At 46.1% G+C, this 23,969-nt stretch overlaps 1 protein-coding gene across 1 annotated transcript in view; it reads left to right on the top strand.

Annotated features, from left to right (window-relative positions):
• Positions 1–23,969, top strand: part of TMEFF2 (transmembrane protein with EGF like and two follistatin like domains 2) — a 157,100-nt gene that overhangs the window by 5,002 nt on the left and 128,129 nt on the right. Inside the window, exons 3-4 of the mRNA XM_054171628.1 lie at positions 3,027–3,156; positions 8,402–8,428. Of these exons, the coding sequence (XP_054027603.1) occupies positions 3,027–3,156; positions 8,402–8,428 (157 nt within the window). The remainder of the gene's footprint in view (positions 1–3,026; positions 3,157–8,401; positions 8,429–23,969) is intronic.

Here is a 23,969-nt window from a genome sequence, read left to right as displayed (position 1 = left end):
AGCTGGAATGTCACCTGGCCAACTTGCAGCTTTAGGTTATGTTTCCAGAATACATTTTTGTGCTAAAGACGTAAGTGGCATTTGGGGAGTGGTTAATCCACGAGGGTAGGAGGAGGTCTAACGTAACAGTGCTACCAGGAGGGGGAGATCCACAAGGAAGCAAATCATATGTTTTCAAATTGCAGCACTGTCCTCAGTGCTTGCAAAACTGCTTTGTCCCTAGTGATAGTGGGTTCCTCAGCTAGAGCTGAGGAAAGCCATCTTTGGCTGATAGGTGGCTGAACAGGATGCATCCATTCGCCTGCTCTATAGCTATGTTTTAAACATGTGCAAGGGGACAGTGGGCTATGCTGCTGAGTGGACAGCAGACTATGCTGCTGGGTTTAGTGGGAATTCTGGTGTGTTCCCCAAGTTTTTCATCTATCCTTACTTGAGGGATGGAGAATCATTCCCACATCTAAGGCCTAGTTCTCGAGCCCTAAGCTAAAACCAAAAGAGTATTGGTAGGTTGAGGAAACTGACAGTCAGTGTCTAATCTTTTCCTGTGCTAGCAAGAGGTATTTTATGACAATGAAGCACACTGAGTCCTGGATTTAGCATGGTTGAGAATAAGAGTCTAGCTCTGGCAGGGCAGGAGTAACCTGGTAACTAATGACTAGTATCACAACCACCTCATTGGCTGACTTGCTTTCCTTCCTGGGTAACTTCCACTACAGTTCCCTGGTGGCTTTCAGAGCCATCCAAGCTTAAAGCCGAGTCCAGATCTATCTGGAAAATCTCACTTTTGTCGCTTGTGGCTTCTGCCTTTTCAATCTGAATATGAGTTGGCCAAAGGTGATGGTGGGGAAGAGTGGACAACATGTGAAGAAATAAATCTCTGACCAGTACAGCTTGAGAAAGAAAAGACTGCATCACCTGTGCTCATGGAGTACCCTCAACTTCTGATGACCAGAACCAAGCTTGAGTGTGGTGGGAGCCATGAGGAGAGAGATGAGGAAACTTACACGGGGAGACTTAATCCTTCCTGGAGCCCTGCTGTCTCTTAAATGAGTCTTAAAATGGCCAGGCTTTGGAAGAAGTTCCAGCCTAGCTTGTCACTCATTTCTGAGGATCAGGATTTCTCCTCTTGGTGCTGTGTGCTGTCAACATAGGGCTGTCTAGCCATTCGGATCTGCAGCTGAGTCAGTGTAAAAGTTACCTCTTATTCTGGGTGAAACCAGCAGTTTGCCACTGTGTTTTGTGGGAATGGGTTCTGCTGCTGTGTGTAACGGAGCCTGCTGAGCTGCTTTGGGCCAAATTCTGCACAGACTGTGCTGGCAAAAGGTCTCATGAATGATTAGCAGGTAGTATGTCTAAAGCAAGCATGGTTTGATCCATCATGCTTTTAAAAAGCCTGTGTGATGATGTTAATTGCACTGGTCAAATGCTCCACAGCAACTGCTGGAGGCTGATCTGGAATTCCTTGTTGAGGTTGGCGTTTCCTGCTTGAAACGTTGCTCACATTTGGAACTTTCTGGTGCAAATGGTGTAGAAACACTTAATTTAATCGGCTGCTTGAAGTCTGTGTGTGGCGGAGTCCTTGATTAGGAGTGAAAGGGGGGAACTGCTACTGTTGAAGCTGCTGGTTTTCTTTCTTCCACAGGAAGAGAGCACTGAGGGTGGGCAGCATCTTTGGGAAGACTGAAGAAAATATAATGCATCAGGAAAATGTCATTTGATTTGGCCCAATCAAAATGTCACTCTGACCAGCTATGAATAATTTCTTGGCAGCTTCTCTGTGTGGAGGCTTGCAATTAATGCACGTCTCTGTAATTGTTTGTTAATCCCTTCTGCGGTCATTCACTTTTGAAGCTTATTTGAAGTTTGTTTCCCTGGAATTCCAGGTCTGTACTTGACACTGCCCAATGAGCACGCTGTGGACTCTTTGTGACACAATGTACCTAAACAGGACCTAGGATTTCTTTTTCACGTTTTTTTTCCCTTGGATTTAAGCAGAGTTGAGCATTTGTAAATAACAATTGTGATCATTACATTTGTTATAATTAAACAATGAGACCTACCAGGAGTACAGTAATCAGGAGATAATCATATCCTTGGTATAATTATCATGTGCAGGGTACATCCAAGTATTTCTGAGCTTCAGATCTTGATTATCTTATGATAACTGCACCTGGTAGGTTGCCCAATTTTCACTATAAAATGGAATTAGTTTTATTAAAATGAGCAAGAGAGGGCAAAGCTGGCATCCAGTGGCAGAGGAAGCAGAGCAGCTAGTTTGCAGAAGTTTGAGGTGTGAGGCAATGTGAGGAACTTCCTTGGCTTTGCTCTGCTGCTGCTGCTTCTGCCTGTTCGCCACCGTGGGGAGAGCTTGGACCTTGGTGGAGTATGCTGGCCACAGCTTGTGGGAACAGCAGTGTCCCTGCAAGACACAGAGATGGATTTTAATCACAGATCTCTTGGAAAATACCTTCCTTCATCCAGTCTCCCTTCTAGTTATTGTTAAGCACTTGACTAGACAGTTACCGAGAGACAGGGGTGGGTGCTTCTGTGTGTGCAGACGGCTGTGGCTGGAGCAGCAAGGGTTGTGTGTGCAGGAGGAGGGGAAGGATCAGCCTGTTCCTTCCAGTTTGGCTGCAGCCATCCAGTGGAAGCACATGAGCTGCTTGTTGCAGCTGCCTGGAGGAGCCTTTTTGCCTTGCCTGTCTTCCTGCCCTGGGAGTGCTTCCTGCTCTTCCTGGCAGGGTGAATTCTCTTTGGGGGCTTTCCCTGAACCCATTGCCCATTCCAATTTTCTGTCCAGTCTGGTTTATGTTCCTCTGTCTATTGTCATCTTAAAAATCCACCTTTCCCTCTCCCCTTCTAGCTGTAAAGCTGATGGGGAGGGTCAGTGTCTCCCCTCTCTGTTGTTTGCCCAGAGTTTTAATGCTGTGAGGGATTGGGGGGGGGGACGGGGGGGGCACCCAAATGAACACTGTGCCACCCGACCTGTGTGACTCATGCTGCTGCTCTGTGTCCATTCTCACCAGTGTAACAATGACTACGTGCCCGTGTGTGGCTCCAATGGTGACACTTACCAGAACGAATGCTACTTGAAACAGGCTGCCTGCAAACAGCAGAGCGAGATCCTCCTCGTGTCAGAAGGATCGTGTGCCACCGGTACGTACAACCCACCCCATGCTGCCTGCAGCCCTTCCCATGCCCTTGGATAAAATAACCTGTGGATAGCAAAAGCCATGTGAATCCTTGCTTTGAATTCATGATGAGTTAATTCTTGGCAGTCTTGTTCATGAGCTGTTGCTGCCATCCTTCCTTCAAGTGACTTAGTATGGGAATTTAGATGGAACTGTTAGAACAGGTCTGGAGGGAAACCACCAAGATAATCTGAGGGCTGGAGCACCTCTGCTGGGAAGACAGGCTGAGAGAGCTGGGGTTGTTCAGCCTGGAGAAGGCAGCTGTGGGAAGACCTTAGAGCAGCCTTCCAGTATTTAAGGGGGCTACAGGAGAGCTGCTGAGGGACTTCTTACAAAGGCATGGAGTGAGAGGATGAGGGGTAATGGCTTCAGTCTGAAAGAAGCTGGATTGAGGTTAGATTTTAGGAATGGTGAGGCAGTGGAACAGGTTGCCCAGGGAAATTGTGGAGGCTTCGAGCCTCGGAAGCATTCAAAGCCAGGTTGCATGAGGCCTCGAGCAACCTGATGTAGTAGGAGATGCCCTTGCCCATGGGAGGTAGGTTGGAACTAGATGATATTATCACAGTACATTAGAGGTTGAAGGTCCCTTCCAAACCAAAGCATTCTGTGGTAGGCTCACAGTCTGAGATGCAGAACATCCTTGGTGGTGTTTTGAAGAATGCAGTGTGGAAATGGCTTTCTTTCTCTAACATGAATGTTGTGCAGTGCAGCACAGAAGTTGTTTTCTTTTTCTAACCTGAATCTTGTGCTCCTGATCATCCTCTGCTGCGCGCACTTCTGAGCTGCTCTGCCAAGTAACTGGAAGCAGATTAAATGAGCAGATGTCTGATAAATGGGCATCTGGATTACCACAAACCTCTTCATAATCTGGGGAGATAGAACTGGAGCATTACTGCCTGCAGTCCAGTTTCTTAGTTTTTTTTCCCTTACACATATAGGAATGATCCCAGCTGATAGGATTCCACAGTCCACTGGTTGAACCCTGGCAATTTATACCAGCTGAGGATGCAGCCCCCAAAAACACCCCCAAAACACTGAGGAAACAAGGCTGTGGAAGAGAGGTTTTTTGTAGAAAGGATTTATTAAAGAGCATGTGTGAAAATTGAGTGGCATTTGAGACATCTTTGTTTAGCACTGTGAGCTATGTGTACCTGCTTTTCTCAAACAGCTGGGAAAGTGAGCAAAACCATGAAAACTGAGTTGCTTACATTCAGGAGTTCACAGGATGATTGGGTTTGTAAGGGACCTCTGGAGATGGAGTCCAACCCCCTGATTTGGATTAATTTAACAAGGGGGGAATTATATAGTTATCTTTATTTTCCCCAGAATTATGTACAAACTAGTCAGATTTTATTTACAGGTTCTCTTTGGTCATAAATTCTACCAGGATGCTTATGGGCAACTTTACTACAATGTAGAGAATTCAGAAAATGGAAAAGGCTTTGCCCCACTTATAAAACGGAGGCCATGCAAGACCTTAGGGAAAGCCAACACAAGAGAGGAGCAGGGATTTGGAGATGGTCCCCAGGTCTCTCTTCAGTGGCAGGCTCCAGAGCTGCAAGTTTATAATCTAAGTTGTGGATAACGTGGCACAAATCCAAAGGAAAAGGGGCCTGCCAAAATCAAAGTGTCCTTAGCTGCCATGAGGCAAGAGTCGTGCAGCAGCACTGTCCGAGCGGTGCAAGAGAATCCACACTGGCAGCCTGTCCCAGCCAACAGCCGCAGCTTTACGGCAGGCAGGGAGCAGGACCCCAGGGCAGGCAGGACCCCAGGGCAGGAGGGTCCATCGAGAAGCCAGGTCCGAGTGGTGATCTCTCCAATTTCGCCACAACTCCAGAGCGGGAACAGAGCGAGTCCAAAAAGAGCGCCAAAACTGAGAGGCAAAAGGAGAGCGCAGGCTGCTTTCTGGTCACTCTGTTTAAGATTCTCCTAGGCAATGTGTCCGGTGCCAATGCATGCGGGGCGCCAAGGACCCAGCCAGCCACAGCTCCAAATCCCAGCGCGGGCTGCCCCCCAGGGGTGAATACCTGTGAGGGGCCTCAGCTCCCTGCGGGAAGAATGGGGCCCTTTACTTCTCCCCCGGGGGAGGGGAAGGCAATATCGCACTTTTGTCTGCCCTCATTAAACCTCCCGCTGATGGAGGTGGGGGAAGGGGGGTTTGGAGCACCCTGCAACACGCCCCTGCCACAGCAGGACCATAGAATCTAGTCCAGACCTCACAGGAACGCGTCCAGACCTCACAGGAACGCGTCCAGACAGGTCTTGAAAGTCTCCAGAGGAGACTCCACAACCTCTCTGGGGAGCCTGTTCCAGTGTTCTGTGACTCTCACAGTAAAGAAGTTCTTCCTCATGTTGATGTGGAACTTCCTGTGCCACAATATCCCTTACCCCTTCTCCTATCACACGGTGCAACTGAGCGGAGGCTGTCCCTTCCTGACACCCAGCCCTCGGATTATACATTCATTAGATCTCCACTCCAGTGTGAAAAGCCCCAGGGCTCTCAGCCTTTCCTCACAAGGCAGTGCTCCAGTCCCTTAATCATCCTTGTGGCCCTCAGTCAGACTCTCTAAAGTAGAGCCCTGACCCTCCTGAACTGGGGTGCCCAGAACTCTATGCAGTATTTCAGGTGGGGCCTCACCATGGCTGCAGGGGAGGAGAACCTAGACACACTCCTCTTAATGTTTGTGGGTTTGATGTTTTTGTTTTCTTCTCGGTGCTTTGCTTTTGTGCTCAATATCTGGTAGAGGTGGGCAGTGAAGTTAACTCAAAAAAGAGCAGGAGATGTGAGTCTTTATTCTTGAGAGAGTTCTTTAAACTTCAAGCAGATTTTTTTTTCTCCTTGGGCTGAGGATGGAGGAGTCAATAAAAAGTGCATTAGACAAACTTTCTGCAGTGCTGTAATTTGGTGTTTCACGCACTTAAGAGAAAATAAACTTCTGTCCTTGGAAATGTTGTTCTTCTCTGAAGCTGTTATCTGACAGTTTTCAAGAGGAGAGGAAAAAAACACCACCACCAAATGTATGCTGCAGCGTGTTTTTTTGTCTCTAAACTGGTATTAAGCAGAGCTCAGGCTGACAAACCTGTTGTGGCGTAAGGTTTGTTCCATTCAGTAAATTCTCCTAGTGCCAGCACCTGGTCTTTCATGGCTGTAACTTTTTGATGAAAGGGATAAATTTAGTGCATTGGTCCATCTTCTCTCATACTTGCTTGCCTATGGCAGTGGCCATGACGGAAGTGTTCTCTCTAAACACGTTGTGGATTTCACAATCAGAGAAGGAAAACAAACCAAAGGCTTCCCTGAAGTCTTCATTTTGCTTCTTTTTAATTATCCCAATGAGGAAACCCAGTGGAGAAGGAGCAGCCACATGCCTAAGGTTTTCCCTGTGAGGGCAGAGAGTGAATGTGTAGGACTGGGAGTGTTAGCACCAAGAAGGCCCCCTGGTCATGGCCAACAGAGGTCTGGGCATCTATGAGAGGGACGGGAGAAAGACACAAGGTCCTTTTTCTCCAAAGAGCCAGAGAATATGGAAGCTCATTGCAGGAGGCTGGTGATAGCAGGTATGCCTGCACTGGGGAACAGCTGGCACACCTGGAAAACAGAGCTTCTTAAACCCATGAAGACACCTCGTTTTCGGCTTTCCTCAGTAGCTCATTTGGGAAAGAGCTCCAGGACAGACAATCAGATAAAGAAAATGCAGGAGATGGTCACAGGGGAAGCACCATTTTCTGTTCTCCAGCTCTGCTTTCACATTTGTCCTATGCAGTCTTGCTGTGAAATCTGCCATTTAAGTCACTCCTGTGACAGGTTTCTTTAAATAAAGGATTTCCTTTCATTACCTTTGAGTAATGATGGCACATCCAAGCCAGGTCAGATCCACCAGAGACTTTGCTGTCAGTAAATTATATCACAGGGTGATCAAATCCCAAAGCAATCTTTCCAGACTTTTTTGAAACGCCCAAGGACAATAAAGCTGGTGAGGGGTCTAAATCACAAGTCTTTGAGGAACATCTGAGGGAATTGGGGTGGCTCAGCCCAGAGAAAAGGAGGCTTACTTGGAGTCCTTCTGGCTCTCTACAACTCTGTGAAAGGAGCTTGGAGCAAGGTAGGGGTGAGTCTCTTCTCTCTGGTAACAAGCGGTAGGATGAGAGAAAATGGCCTGAAGTAGTACCAAGGGAGGTTTAGGTTGGGCATTAGAAGAAACTTCTTTGCTGAAAGGGTTCTCAAAACTCTGGAACATCCTCATCCCTGGAGGTGTTTAAAAAAGATGTGATGCTGAGGGACATGGTTTACCACAAGCCTTGGTAGAGTTAGAGAATGGTTGGACTTGATCTTAAAGGTCTTTTCCAAACAAAATGATTCTGTGATAACTCCTCCATTAAGGGGGAGGATGGGCTGACAGTCTCCCATCCTTCTCTGCAAAAGAAACTCTCTCAGGAATGAAACTTCAGGCTTGGCAGTTTAATGGTGTTGCCCTTTTCTGAATTTGTGACTCTCCTCATTCCAGCCAAAAAAACATTGAGCAAGGGAAAATAAAGATAAAACAGTCAGCAGCACCCTTGAGAAAAATGGTATTTTAATAATTTATCTAAAGACTGAATAATGGTAATTTTGATGGTTTATTCCAACTAGTCATGAATCTCCTTCCCTGGAGACTTTCAAAAACCCCTGGATGTGTTCCTCTGCAACCCGATCTAGGTGTACCTGCTTTAGCAGGAGCATTGGACTAGAGGCTCTCCTGAGGTCCCCTTTGTTTCTCCCCCCCCAATTCTATGATGCTTTCTGTTGGGATGTTGTTATTTTGTACCAGTAATTATATGAATTTCCTGTCCTCAAACAGATGGGTTAAAAGAAAATAAATCTATTTATTGTTAGTACTGGCCAAAAGAAATAACTCTGCACAAGTGTTTGAAACAAAGATTTATCAGTCTTGGTACAACAATGTGAGGCAGAGGCTTATGAGGACATTGCAGCCCTCCAGGGCTTATGTTACTATAGTCTGATATAGAGACTTAAAAGAAAAAAGAGTTGAGATGTGTGAAGGATGGCTTGAGTGAGCTCCCTTCTGATCAGATCTCTGTAATTTACCCAGGGATGACATCAAGCGTGAGGTAGGCCGTGATGCGCTCAATGAACAGTCTTGCTTTGCATGCTTACAAGGCTTGCTGGAGCACATGAATATCAATTTCCTTCTGTTCTGTTCTCTTCTCAGATGCTGGTTCAGGATCTGGGGATGGAGGTAAGAGCCATCTTCTAATCTCTACGCCTGTGCATGCACACGTTGTCTTTATGGTGTCAGGCTGCTTGCAGCTGAGTCATTATGCTAGGTGTTGTCATGCTGTTTAGCTGCTTCCTTATAAAAAAAGTGAGATTCTGCATTTTAACCAAGCTGGACTCTAATAATGCCACGCTATTTTCTAGGGAAATTCACATTGCTGTGTTGCTTCTAATACGACTTGGAGTCATTTGTAGGTTGTGCTAAGAGCTCTATCTCCATCTACTGTTGCAGTTGCACTCATTTGTTTTATGTTTAGGGTAATATTTCTTTTTTTGGTTTTGAAACACCAACCAAACCCTTGGCTTCTCCTCACTGGAGGATTCTAGCCAAATAGTTTGTGGTAACAGAGAGCATTCTGTCAAAGAGAGGAAGAAATGTCAGGGGGAAAGAACAATGTGTGTTTTATAAGAACAGCAGCAGCAAAAGCGAAGGTTGAAATAATCCAAACCCTTTGCTGCATACAGGGAATGCTGCAGAATGTAGGCAAATGTGCATTTTGTTTTGGGGGCTGAGTTTTTTTCTGTTTTTTACTGCAGTAATTCATGGGCTTGCTGCTTTGACGCTGGTCCTAGGGTTTGTGACTGATCCTTCTTGGAAGCACAAGTGTTGAGTCTGAGCAGTGCCCAAGGAATGTGACTTTGGGAGCTGCTTGCGTGGTGGGGCTTGTGGATCAGGCTTCTGTGGTGGCTGGGATGGCCAGGGCTAGTTTGGGTGGATGTGGAAGCTTGTTCTTAAGAGTTACTCTCACTTCTACCCAGGCCTTCTGAGTAAGCTCTCAGAGCCCCATGGCAGGGGAAGAGCAAGATCAGCACTGAGCTGGGATGTTGCAGCGTTCCACTTGCTGAGGCAGCCAGTGAGATCTGAGCCATCTTCTGTAAGACACACATAGCAGGTCTGGGGTCTCACCCAGTTTTTATGGCTGGTTCTGGCTAGATTTAGTCCAGTTGTTTGGCAGAGGTTCACCTAGTCCTTCTGTAGCTTTGGTAACCAGTATATTAGAGAGTGCAAGGTGTAGGTAAAGTATTGTTTCTACCTATGAAGTGGTCAGCAACAAGAGCATGAGGCACTTTGAAGGGACCTAATGTTCTGCAGTGTGAATACTGGGTTCAGTTTTGGGCTCTTTGCTACAAGGCATCAGGGTGCTGCTAGAGGATGTCCAGAGAAGGGTAACAAATCTGGTGAAAGTTCTGGGAACAAGTCTTGTGATGAATGGCTGAAGGAACTGATGTAGTTTAGTCTAGAGGAGTCTGAGGGGAGACCTCATTGCGTTCTACAACTTCCTGAAAGAAGGTTGGAGCCACGTGTGGATTGGTCTCTCCTGGCAAGTAACAAGAGACAGGATGAGAGGAAATGACCTGAAGTTTTGCCAGGGGAAGTTCAGTTTGGTCATTAGGAAAAAATTCTTCACTGGAAGTGTGGTCAAGGCCTGGCACAGGCTGTCCAGGGAGATGGTTGAATAATCGTCCCTGGAGGGATTTAAAAGTTGTGTAGACATGGTGCCTGAGGACATGATTTAGCACCAACCTTGGCAGTGCTAGGTTAACCTTTGGACTTGGTGATCTTTAAGGTCTTTTGCATCCTAAATGGTTCTATGATGCTGGACTCAGACTGCTTTCTGGAAATCAGGACACTTCACCGGGCTTTAAATGTGGCTCCCCAAGCCCCACAATCTAAATATTGCTGTTTGTTTTCAAAGGAATTGTCCAGCTATTCCTGTTTTACTCTAGTGCCTTTTAAAATTGTCTTTTAAACCATTATGCAGAAGAAATTCCCTTAGTATTAACAAATCTGCAGTTTAATTTCTATTTATGGTTGAATTTTCATGCTTGTGGTCCATAAATCAGATTTCAGATGAAGTAGCACAGAATTCATCATGTGTGTACCAAGGAAAGCAGATAAGATTTCCAGTTTGTTTTAGACCTGGGGAGGTGAGTAAACAAACTTGGCCACCTTCTAGCAGGAATAAATTCTATATTCCCATAGTCAAAACAGCAAAGGAATTTAAAAGGCTGTTTTCCAAACAAAAGACAAGCAGGACAGGACTTTGGGGACTGAGTGGGCAGATAGGGAGGAAGCAGATTTGTGAAGGACACAGAACCAAGTTGGTGAATATGTTTAAAGGTCTACAAAGCTGCCTTGTATTATTCAAGATTTAGTAGGCATCTCTGGCTGTTCTTAAAGTACAGGAGTGTATTTATGTGCCCTAAGAAGCTAAATCTAGCCAAGTAAATGCTGTCACTACATCACTCTTTACTAGACACGGGCTTGTTGTAAAAGGTGTAATAAATTTTGGATGCCAGCAAAGCAAGTCTTGTAAAACCCACTCCAACAATCCTGAGTGGGATGTTTTTCTATGAGGAGCCTGAGGTCTTGGGCAATCCTGGGTGTTTTTTGGATCTGTGAACATTTTCCTCCCTTATGTTTCCTCAAGAAACCTTTGCTGACCAATGCAAAACTGCAGCCATAGGGACCCTCCCAGCTGGCCACACCTCTGCCTAGACTGGCAGAATGGGGCTGTGCTGGATGCTGTAGGTGTCAGAGGTGCTGGGTGTGTCTGTGGTGAGGTACCTGGGATACCTCAGGTTCTGGGAAGCCCTTGGGAACAGCCATTGTCTTGGTGATTTATCCTATTTGTTGTTGCTGTTGGAGTGCCAACAGGACACAGGCTAGCAAAATGCTTCAGCACTGCTGTTTACTCTCTGTAGCATCTGTGTATCTGTAACAAGGATCTGGACAAGGGGACTGAAGGTACCCTCAGGCAGTTTGAAGATCGCACAACTTGAGGGTGGGAAGGCTCTGCAGAAGGACCTGGACAGGCTAGACTGATGAGCCAAGATCAATTGAGGTGTAACAAGGCCAAGTGCTGGGTCCTGCACTTTGGTTACCATGACCCCATGAATGCTCTAGGCCTGGGGAAGAGTGACTGAAAATTGCCTGGTGGAAAAGGACCTAGGTTGCTGATCAACAGCTGAAGATGAGCCGGCAGTGTGCTCAGCTGGCCAAGAAGAGCAACAGCATCCTGGCCTGGATCAGCAGTAGTGGAGCCAGCAGGACCAGGGAAGGGATTACCCTGTACTTGGCACTGGTGAGGCCACATCTTGAGTACTGGGTTCAGTTTTGGGACCCTCACTCCAAGGACATTGAGGTGTTGGAGCAGGTCCAGAGAAGGGCAGTGAAGCTGGTGAAGGGTCTGGAGAACAGGTTTGGTGAGGAGCAGCTGAGGGAACTGGGGTTGTTTAGTCTTGAGAAAAGGAGGCTTTATTGCTGAAAGGAGGTGGGGTTTGGTCTCTTCTCCATCATGAGAAATGATGGGACAGGAGGAAATGGCCTCAAGTTGCATCAGGGTAGGTTTAGGTTAGACATTAGAATAAACTTTTTCCCTGGTATGGTTGTCAAGCCCTGGAACAGACTCTCCAGGAAAGTGGTGGAGTCCTCCTCCCTGGATGTGTTTCAAAGAGGCAGAGATGTGGTACTGAGGGACATGGTTTAGCATCAGACTTTGTAGAGTTAGGGAACAGTTGAACTTAATAATCTTGGAGGTCTTTTCTAGCCTAAACAATTCAGTGATTCTCTGATACTGTCTACTGCTTCTCCCTCCATGGAGCTTCTTTCACTTGACATGGTAATTAGTTAAGGGTTCAGAAATTGCTGGAAAGGACAGATGCACAGGACAGATGTACACAAACACACCATGTGGTCACTCAGGCCTTGTTTTCTCAGGCAGTTGGACAAAGCAGGAATATGATAGCCAGAGGCCATGTCTCTGCCTGCCATGTCTTCCTTTTGTGTGTTCCTATCTGGGTTTGCAGAGAACTCTTCTCAATTCATTAGTTAGGAATGGAGGTTTTCTGCTTTCTCATCAAGGATGCTGGAGCAGAGATGTCTCAGTTCTTAGCACTTTAATGATGTGGAGAGCTTTTCAGAAGTGATTTCTTCTTTGTGCAGCAATAGCATACAAAAGTCCTCTTAATTGTGAACTGGTGGGGGGATCTTCATCTCATTTGACTACTGAGCCTTCAGGATGTGCTTATGGGAATGCCCATTAAATGGGTAAGAACAGTAGGTGTTCAGGTTCCTTCTGCAGAGCACGTTTTCCCCTGTAGATGAAGACCGAAGCTATGGAATCAAGAGCTGGTGCTTTGTTTTGATTGCAGAAGCTGGGAGTAGGATGAGGAGTTATTTAAAAACCCATATCCCAGAAAGATACTAATCAATGGCAGGGAAAAAATGAATGTGAAAGAGTTTATACAGAGAGTAATTTACAGAGATTCCATTCATTTTCATCTAACTGCTCTCTAGACAACTGGGTTTTTTTAGAACCCAGTGATTCATGTTTTGGTCTTGAGCAGCTTTATAATTTCTTGCTTGTTTCCTAGCTCCCTTCAAACAGTGACAAACTCTAGATGCAGCATTTCATTATAGCTCCTAATGTGCTCAGAACATCTTCCTTATGTTTTCTTCTTTCCAGTGACCACTTTGGTCCCCTCCCTGCATTTTTCTGTATGCTTAGCTCTGTGGGTTGGTTTGCATTTATTGTCCGACAGAATTGCTGTGGGGGACTGGCGCTAGGTGTTTCTGTGATCCCCCGCATAGCAGTACACAAGCACCAGCGTTAAACTAGTTCCAGAACCCCGTTCCATTTCCATTCAACCCCCACTGACTTCTTAGGGAATTGTGTGGAGCCTGTGGGTGCACAGAAGCATAGAATCACAGAACGCTTTAGGTTGGAGAGGACTTTTAAAGGTCATTTAGTCACCCTGCAGTCACCAGGGACATGTTCAACTCAGAGCCCAGAACAATGAGACCTGGAATGGTTCCAGGGATGGGGCATTTCCTACCTCTGGGTAACCCTGGTCTTGCCACCCTCACTGTAACAAACTTCTTCTTAGATCTAGTCTAAATATTTTCCTAGTTTGATTTTAACATTACTTCCTTATGGTCTAGGCCAAAGCACAATGACAAAACAAGTAACTCTCCATCAATTTCATCATCACCATTTATTTTACAGTAGCATCTAGAGGCATTAATTATAAGATTAGGACACTGGTGTGGTACACCCTGATACCATGAGGCACTTCACAGTGAGGAAGATGAGAAAACCCTATGAAGTAGGGTCTGCATAGCCAAGTTGGGCAAAGGCTGGAAGTCATACCGCACTTCTGGACTCCCATCTTCAAGAAGGACAGGGAACTGCTTGAGGGAGTACAGCAAAGAGTTGCCAAGATGGTTAGGGGGCTAGAATAGCTCTCTTCCAAAGATGGACTGAGGTACTTGGTGCTGTTTAGGCTAGAGAGGAAAAGATTGAGGTGGGATCTTCTCAATGCTTAAAGGGTGTGTGTCAGGAGGATGGGGCCAATCTTTTGTCAGTGGTGCCCAGTTACAAGACAAGAGATAGCAACAAACTTAAACATAGGAAGTTCCACCTAAGCATGAGGATGAACTTCTTTACTTAGAGGGTGGTGGAGCACTCTAACAGGGTGCCCAGAGTGGAGTCTCCATTTCTGGAGTCATTCAAAACCTGGCAATCTGCTCTAGGTGAACCTGCTGTGACCCAAGATACCTTCCAACCCCTACCGTTCTGTGCTTCAGCAGTAGCATTGAGAGTAACACCTGGTGCTTCAGAGCCAAACCAGTGCTGTGTCTTTTGAACCATGCTGTTGGTCAGCAGACCCAGTTGTAATCCAGAAAGCACTGGATCTCATACTGTCCCTAGAGTTAGTTACTCCTAATTTCTTAGACAAACCTGGAACTGAACAACCTTACCAGCCTTCCTCTTCTTCCCTGCTGTCCCTCTCTCTCCTCCTCCAATCTTATTCAGGAAAACTGATGTTGTGTGGCTCTTTGTAAGTACTAACATGTAGATTTAATGATAAATTTGGGATTCAGGTCTGCCTCTCCTGTTGGCTTAGAGATGTGTGAGTAAACACATGCATATTATGAAGCTGTATGGAGCAGCAGTCATCTTGAAACACTAACCCAGAGGAAGCAAGGAGGAAAAAAACAGCACTTGGAAGCCTGCCTTTTTTTTTTTAATGCAAACTGTAATGCAGCACTTGTATCTGTTTTCTGTTGGTTTTTGTTTGTTTCTCTTGAATCAACAGGCAAATGGCTACTTTGACCCCATTTGATTTGTGCTTGTCTCCCTGCTGCTTTGCTCTGACTATCTTGCTGCTTTTCCACCCATTTTCCCCTTCTCCTTTTTTTCCATGGTTGATTGATGGGAGAGCTATGCAGAACACAAAAGAGATTGCTGTAAACACTGTCCTGGCAATAACATTTGAGCCAAAATGCACTGTAAAATCTGGAGTGTGTGTTGGTTGGAGTGAAGCAGAGTATAGAATGCAGTGCACACACTGATATCCTCAATATAGAAGGAAATACTGGGAGTGTTCTGATTTAACCCCTGAGAGAAAAAATTTAAAGAGAGAAGGATTTTAAGCTACAGATTCTGTCCCTTTCCTGGGTGAGACAGGCTGAATACAGGGTGGATTTTGAGTATCTGCTAACCCCGTGTGCTACCATCAACTACAATAAGGCAACAGGAAAGCTTCTCCTGCTCTCATTTGATTTTGGAGACAGAATTTAAAGCAGCATCAGAAAGTACAGAATCAACCCTAAGCGGTGTATACTGGCTGGGTAAATACATCTGGAGGGAATGTTTAAATCTGAAGTGATTGACCTGCCTGCAGATGGTCAAATATAGGTCTCCTTTGTTAAACAAGTTTTTACCTTGTTAACCTCAGCATGGCACTGAGCCCAAACCAATAAGCTCTTTGGAAGGCTGGGTTTATTAGCTCAGGCTCTTCACTCTCCTAACATGATTAGATGACTTCTAGTTCAGGGCTGGGGCACATCTGACCTGTAGAAGAGGTAGGTCAACAAAAGGCAGCTAATGTCTCTTTGTGGCCTTTAAAAACAAGGAGAAGATGAAGTTCCAGTGTCTTTGTTGGCTAAAGGAGCTCTTGGGCATTTGTAAGTGGTGAACTTTGAGGCCCCAGCATTTTGTGCTGGCTGGGATGCATCAGTGTTTTTTGAAATCCTAGGGAAGTATGGGAATGACAGGAACACCAGCTTTGGGATTCTTCTCAGGCTCTCATTTGAGCTAAGTGCTGAGCTAATTGACCTTGCCTGACGGAGATGTTCCAGCAAATCCCCACGGCTCCCATCAGCCTGTGGCTTTCCAGGGTTATAGATAAAGTACCAGTCTGGGAGATACTGGTTTTGGATTTTATTGCCTGACTTCTGCCTATCTTTTGCTTGCTGCTTCTGGAGTTAGAATGCAAAACTCTAATGAAAATCAATGTTTTATCCCTGTGCTTGCTTTGATATTAATGGGCCAAAGTCCTTGCTGTGTTGTTGTTGTGAATGCAGAGGTCTTGTCAAGCCTGACTATCAACACTGAGAAACGTGGCAAAGAGCAGACCCATAGTGAAGGATTTGCAGCCCATTTTCACCTCTTAGTGCAAAACTGAAGGAAATTAATACAAGATGCTATAAAGATCCACAGTTTTGTAGGTGAGAAGTAGGAATAATGTCCACTCCTAGCTTCTTTCCCAAATTACACAGTTCTTTAAGGGTTTTAGCACTCCTCTGACGTAGTTCAGAGCTATGCAAGGAGGCTGTGACTGGGACATGCTCACCCACAGCCAAAAATAGTGAGGGTGCTCTGGTTTTACTTAAAAAGTCCAAATTGCCTGTCCACATCAAAATGGAGCCAAAGCATCCCAACTGTGCTGTCTAATGTGCAATCTGTCAATCCACGAATAGCCAAGTCATCAAATCGTGTGATAACTGCATCAGATGACAACAGGGGCATCTGATCACAAACACCCATTTCTTGGTTTGAGATGGTAAAGGCAGCAAGAGAGAGATGGAGCAGACTAGGTTTTTCTGCTCCATCTCTGTAACCCTGAACTCATTTTTGTGGTGACAGTTTCATTGCACACAAGCCCTGTGAGGAGAGGCTGAGGGAGCTGGGGTTGTTTAGCCTAGAGAAGAGGAGGCTCTCTACAACTACTTGAAAGGAGGTTGTAGCCAGGTGGGGGTTGGTCTGTTCTCCCAGGCAACCAGTGACAGAACAAGGGGACACAGTCTCAAGCTGCACCAGGGGAGGTTTGGGCTGGATGTTAGGAAGAAATTCTTCACAGGAAGAGGTATTGGCCATTAGAATGGGCTGCCCAGGGAAGTGGTGGAATCCCATCCCTGGAAGTGTTTAAAAAAAAAAGACTGGATGAGGCACTTAGTGCCATGGTTTAGTTGATTAGATGGTGTTGGGTGATGGGTTGGACTTGATGATCTCAAAAGTCTTTTCCAAACTGGTTAATTCTGTGATTCTGTAATAGTAGAGTCACTGGAGATTAGCCCTGGTGGCAGTGAGAGGTGAATCTAGCCTGACATTTTGCTTTGCTATGCAGGAAGTTCTTCCACAGGGAAGGAAAATGCTTCTCAGGCTTTCATGGAATTGTGAAATGATAGAATTTTTGGGGTTGGAAACAACTGTTAGGTTCATTGGACCCAGCTATTATCTCACTTTGCCAAGGCTGGTGCTAAACCATGGCCTTCAGCACCACATCTCTGTGTTTTTGAAACACCTCCAGGGATGGGGATTCAGCCACCTCCCTGGGCAGCCTGTTCCAGTGGTTGAGAACCCTTTCAGTGAAGAATTTTCTTCCAGTATCCAACCTAAACCTCCCCTGGTGCAACTTGAGGTCATTTCCTCTCATCCTGTTACTTACTACTAGGGAGAAGAGACCAACTGCCCACCTGGCTCCAACCTTCTTTCAGGCAATCATAGAGAGCCAGAAGGTCTCCCCTCAGCCTCCTCTTCTCCAGACTAATCCCCAGGTACCACAGCTGATCCTCACCAGATCTGTTCTCCAGACCCTTCACAGCTTTATTGCCCTTCTCTGGACATGCTTCAGCACCTCAATGTCCTTCTTGGAGTGGGGGGTCCAAAACTGAACCCAAGGTGTGGTCTCACAGTGCCAAGTACAGGGGGACGATCACTCACCTGGTCCTGCTCCTCACACCTGCTGATGCAGGCCAGGCTGATGGTGGCCTTCTTAGCCACCAGGGCACACAGTGGCTCATCTTCAGCCCACTGGCAATCAAATAGCTCTGTCACAGGTACTGCGAACACTTTACTTGTTGGTGTAAGAACATGTGTCCGAACTCATGCTTCACTTTTGTCATATGCTTCAATGCCACTGGTGTGAAAGTTTTCTTCCAAATGTGGTTGTCTTTCACAAGTGGGCCCTGAGGCAGCCTTGGATTGACCAGAGCTGCTTCAGATCCTTCATACATGGCTTGGTTCTATCGTCTGTGCTTGAGTGATTGAAGAGGCTGATTCACGCTGCGCTTGCTGTGAACGGGTTGTGGCGTGACACAGGATTTTGCTAGATGCTCTCATGAGATCTTAGAAGGAGCAAATGGGATGAGAACTGCCAAGTCTCTTTCAGGGTTCGTGTACTCCCCATTCCTTTAACTGTTACATTGCAGACCTCAGCTGCACCCAGCAAATGGAATCTGTTCTGCACTGGGTGTTTAAATTGCCTTTTGTCTAAGAGGCTTTCTTTCAGAGATTGGGAAATCAAGCCAGAAGTGTTGCCTCCTGTCTCTGAAGTCAGTGGGGGCTTATCTTCAGGAAGGGCATGGCAGATTCTCAGACACTTAGCAAGCCGGATGTTGCCACCTGCTATGTAAATGCACGTCTGGGACGAGTTTAATGAGTGTGATGCAAGCCCAGGAATCCAAACCAATTCCTAATCAAATGCAGACAAGCTGAAATTCTATGGTGTAGCTCCAGCAGTTCTTCAGATGTTGCTCCAAGGCTTTCAGCCCGGGTTACTGAGTGGTCTTTCAGGAGAAACTTGGTTTTTTTTCATTTAAAACAAACACACAAAATGTTTTTAGTCCTTGTTGCTCAGGAGAATACTTGACTAGAAGCCTGAGATGCTCAACAATAGGGAGAAGTCCAAATTGCATTTAGAAAATGTCATGATTCAAGGAAGAAGTCTGGGCTGGAGAGTTGGGTGGGCAGAAACCTAATGAAATACAACAAGTGCAGAGTCTTGCATCTGGGAAACAACAACCCCCATGGATCAGGAGAGGTTCTACATAAGGAAAAACTCTTTCACTGTGAGGGTGACAGAGCACTGGAACAGACTGCCCAGAGAGATTGTGGAGTCTCCTCTGGAGACCTTCAAAACTGTCCTCAGTTCATTCTTGCGTGACCTAGGTGATCCTGCTCTGGCAATGGGCTCGGACTCAAATCTTTCAAGGTCCCTTTAAACCCCTGACATTCTGTGATTCTATGAAAGCTCTTCCATGCTATTTCACGTGGTTATTTTTTTTAATGCCTTGAACTTCTTGTTCTCGGTGCATGGGAGGTGGATAATGGTGCCTATTGAAACCCATTTATAAAACAGCTACTGAAGCAGGACAGCCCCAGATATCTTTCAGGCAGAGGTAAACAGAGCTAGCTAAGAGACTTCAATCACCTGCTGGTTTGGGTTGGAAGGGACCTCCAAAGGTCATCTAGTCCAACCCTCCTGCAGTCAGCAGGGACATCCTCCAGTAGGTCATGTTACTCAGAGCCTTGTCCAGCCTGACCATCAATATCTCCAGGCATGACACTTCAACCACCTCCCTGGGCAACCTGTTGCAGTGTTCCACCACCCTCATGGTGCAGAACTTGTTCTTAACATCCAGTCTAAATCTGTTCTTCTCTCATTTCAAACCATTGTTTCATGTCCTATCACTGCAGGCCTTTGTAAACAGTCCCTCAGCAGCCTTCCTGTAGGGTCCCCTTCAGATACTAGAAGGCTGCTATTGGGTCCCCTCCAAGTCTTCTATTCTCCAGGCTGAACGACCCCAGCTCCTTCAGCCTGTCCTCACAGGAGAGGTGCTCCAGCCTAATAATAGTAATAATAATTAATAATGAGATGTTGGCTTTAAATACTCAGGAGAGTCTTAGGTCTGAGGAAATGTTGGGCTGTGGGCATTAAAAAGAGTAGGGAGCAGGGGGAAAAGAAATCCAGATAGTTCTAATTCCTGTCAGTCTGACATTGACTGAGGTAAAACAGGACATGCAGATCTGGACCTCCTTAATAAAGAAGCAAATGAGAAGTAGAGCTGAGCAATATGGGCTGATGTAATAGAGTTTGTCAACTAATTGAGATGTTATTTATGAAGCTGCAAGTTCGTTTGATAAAGACAATGATATTGATGTCATGTACCTGGATGTCAGTGAAGCATTTGGCATGCCACTGCATGGCATAATGATTAAGAAGCAAGAATCATGCAAAATTAATGTGGTACACAATTAGTGGAGTAAAAACTGCCTTTCACAATGTAATTGTAAGTGGATTTGTCATTGTTAGATGGGCAGCACAGGAATCAGGCCTATGCTCTTTGTTTTACCCATGACCTAAGTGGCCACATATTTTCCTCATTGATCAAGTTCTTAGCAGAGATAACTGGGGGAGCAAGAAGCAAAGAGTTGACTGGCGTAACCCAATCTGATTTACTAGGTACACTGGTGAAAGATCAGGACTCCTCATATGGCAAAACATAAAGCCACAACCACTGAAAAAAGATGGGAAACCAGAGGAGCAAGGTGGAGAAATGCCTCTGGAAACAGCGGCACTACAAAGCAAGCTGGTAGTGAATGTCTTTTGCCAACACAACAGACCAGCAGTCCACTCTTACCCTGGTACTTTTAAGAGGCAAACACTTGAAAAGGGTTAAGATGTCAAATGACCTCCAGTTCTACAAGCCATAATGCTTGCAGCTCCAAAGGTGCTGAGAAACAGGGCAGAGAGCTTTGCACTGCCAAGGGTGGTGGCTGGCAAGCAAGTTTTGCTGTGAAAGCTTCTGAGCCCTTAGCTTTGTCAAGGGAAAGGAGAGAGCTTTGATGCCATTAGTTTTGTCAGGGGAAAGGAGAGAGGTGAGTACATCATGGTCAGTAAGTACCAGCAGCAGGGATCTTTATGCTGACAGACAAAGATCTAATGAGATACCAGCCTGGCAATTAAAACTGGACAAGCTCAGAGTAAAGTCCAGATGCAAGTTTGTAAATGAAGGCAGTGGCATGTGGAATCACAGAGTGTTAGAATTTCATAAGGACCTTGAAGGATTTTCCTGTCCAACATCCCTGCCAGAGCAGGATCACTTAGAGCAGGTCACACAGCAAGACAACCAGGTGGGTTCTGAATGTCTCCAGAGAAGGAGACTCCACAGCCTCTCTGAGCAGCCTGCTCCAGGGCTGTACCACCCTCACAGTGATAAAGTTTTTCTTCAAGTTCACATGGAAACTCCTCTGCTCCAGCTTGTGCCCATTGCCCCCTTGTCCTGTCATTGGACATCACTGAGCAGAGCCTGGCTCTGTCCTCCTGACACTGCCCTTCACATCTTTATAAACATGAATGAGGTCACCCCTCAGGCTCCTCTTTTCCAAATTAAAGAGCCCAGACTCCCTCAGACTTTACTCACAAGGGAGATGTTCCACTGCCTTCAATATCTTTGTGACTCTGTGCTGGACTCCATCAAGCAGTTCCCTGATGTTCTTGAACTGAAGGGCCCAGACCTGGACACAATATTCCAGATGTGGCCTCAGCAGGGCTGAGTAGAGGGGAAGGAGAACCTCTCTGACCTAATAACCACACCCTTTCTAATCCACCCCAGAACGCCATTTGCCTTCTTGGCCACAAGGGCACATTGCTGGCTCGTGGTCATTTTTCTATCCACCGGGACCCCCAGGTCCCTTTCCTCTATGCTGCTCTCCAACAGTGATAAGGAAGTGATTAAAAGTTATGTAGGATTCTGCATCACTTGAGGTTTTGGCATGTGAATATCTAGATTGCTGTGTTCAAGCAAGGATGAACTTGGAAGTCCAGGGCCTCTGTGACATGGGAAGTCCCAACAGAGGCTCAGTGGACCCTTAATGCTATGTACCATCAGTTAGTTTGCACAACTTCAACTCTCTAGAACTTCCTGAAGGAAAATAATTCTTTAAAGCATTATATGATTCTGTGAGGTGGAGGTTTGTCTATTCTCCCAAGTAACAAGAGATAGGACAAGAGGAAAGAGCCTCATGCTTCACCAGGGGAGGTTTGGGTTGGATGTGTCTTCCTGCAAGAGTTGGTCAGGCATTTGAACAGGTTACACATGGAGGTGGTGGAGTTACAGCCTTGGTGGTGTTCAAGAAATGTGTAGACATGGCACTTTGGGACATGGTTTAGTGGCCGTGGGGAGGTTGTGTGGATGGTTGGGCTTGATCTTAGAAGTGTTTTTCAACTGTAACAATTCTACAACTGTACTCTGTGATTCTGTGAAACAGCCCTAGTTCAGCCAGAGTGCAGCCAGATTTCTGTGTTAAGCTCTCTGGGACAGGGATTGATGCTGTGGATGTGTTTGTTCATTTCAGAATGCACACAAGTGTCTTTTCTCTGCCCTCTTCCATCTCTTTGTGGGCTTCAGGAGCATGTAGAAAAGCTCTCTACTGCTCTGCTAATTGCTCTGTAGTTAAGAACAGGCCACACAATGTTGCATTTTGTCCTAAGACGACTTTAGGTTGTCTGGCACTGGGTAACTTCAGCCGTTCTCATGTGAGTGATGACAGACCCCTTCTCTTTGGGCTTCTCTCTCAGTGCTGCTCTCATTCCCAGTGCGATGACTGGTCTGCTCCCAGTTGGTATTTGGGTGGAGCCTGAAGAGGAGGAGGATCATTAGATACATCTGGAGAATCTGTCCAGCATCCTTTCCCTCCCTATTTCTCCTGCTGTAAGGGGGGTGAGAGCAGAGAGGAGGATCACACCCAAAGATCTCTGAAGTCGGAATCTGTCACTATTAAATGTAATTTGATTTTTATCTGTAAATGCAAAGACCAGTGTTTACAAATATCTGAGGGGTGGGTGTCAGGATGAAGATGCTATCCTCTTTTCAGTGTTGCCCAATGATAGGACAAGGAACAACATTTACAAGCTGGAACACAGGAGATTCCACCTCAACATGAGGAGACACTTTTTTATGGTGAGGGTGACAGAGCACTGGAATAGGCTGCCCAGAGAGGCCGTGGAGTCTCCTTCTATGGAGGCATTCAAAACCCACTTGGATGTGTTCCTGTGTGACCTGCTCTGGATGGTCCTGCTTTGGCAGGGGGGTTGGTCTGGATGATCTTTCGAGGTTCCTTCCAACCCCTAACATTCTGTGATTCTGTGGTGTCAAGGCCTTGATATATTAGTGTACACTGTCGTGGGTTTGGGAGGCAAGAGAGTAGGTATCAGAGCAGGCTGCAATTGCTTTGGCTCATACATGTCATCCCCTAGATTCAGCCAGAGGCATCTTCATCTTTGTTGTGATAGAGCCTTGATAAACAAGGAACTTAATTCTTTTGTGTCGTGCCTAAGATGTTCATCAGGGGGGAGCCAGCTCTATGAATCACACGGCCAGAGTAAGGCAAGGCTGTTCTGTAATTCATTTAGACAAATGTTGAAGTCAATGGATGGGCTCAGGTTTGTTTGGATTAGTGGCCTTTTGAAAAATGAGTTGTCCTGCCCTGCCCATACAATTTTTCAGTCTGTTTACATTTAATTAGCTGTTCAGATTGGCTGAAATTAAGTAGTGTCGCTTGTACTGCAATCAGAGGTGAAGATTTGATAGATCAGGCTCCTGTGGAATCTCTTCAGCATGTGGCTTGGCACACTGCTGTAGGATGAACTCAGGGAAATCAAGCTGTAATAATTGGAATCAAATATCATCAAGTCTCAGTCTCATAAGATCACAAAATAATAGGTGTTGGAAGGGACTTCTAGGGATCATCCAGTCCAACCCTCCTGCCACAGCAGGGTCATCCAGAGAAGGTTGCCCAGGATCACAATTTCCAGGTGAGTCTGGAATCTCTCCAGAGGAGACCCCACAACCTCAACCACAACCAGTGCTCCACCACCCTCAATATAAAGAAGTTCCTCCTCATGCTTAGATGGAACTTCCTATGTTCAAGTTTGTGTCTGTTACCTCTTGTCCTGTCATGGGGCACCACTGAAAAAGGACTGGGCCCATCCTCCTGCCACACACCTTTAAGTATTTATAAGCATTGAGAAGATCCCCCTCATCTTCTGTAAGCTAAAAAGCCCCAAGGCCCTCAGCCCTTCTTCAAAAGAGAGATGCTTCAGTCCCCTAATCGTCTTTGTAGCCCCTTGATGCACCATCTCCAGCAGTTCCCTGTCCTTGAACTGGGGAGCCCAGAGCTTGACCCAGGACTCCAGATGAAGCCTCACCAGGGGCAGAGTAGAGGAGGAGGAGAACCTCTGTTGACCTGCTGGCCACACTTGTTTTGTTGCACTCCAGGATGCCATTGGCATTGTTGGCCACAAGGGCACATTGCTGGCTCTTGATCATCACGAGTGTAGTGAGTAAGTCTCAAACATTTCTATCCTCTAGTGATTCAAAGAGGGAAGAAGTTTTTCCCCCATCCTCCTCCACAACTCCTTTGCAGAAAGTT

Source organism: Dryobates pubescens, chromosome 2 (genome assembly GCF_014839835.1).
Source record: "Dryobates pubescens isolate bDryPub1 chromosome 2, bDryPub1.pri, whole genome shotgun sequence".
In the NCBI taxonomy this organism is placed as follows: Eukaryota; Metazoa; Chordata; class Aves; order Piciformes; family Picidae; genus Dryobates; species Dryobates pubescens.
Note: the sequence above shows the minus strand (reverse complement) of the source record. Positions and strands in the feature narration are given on the sequence as shown.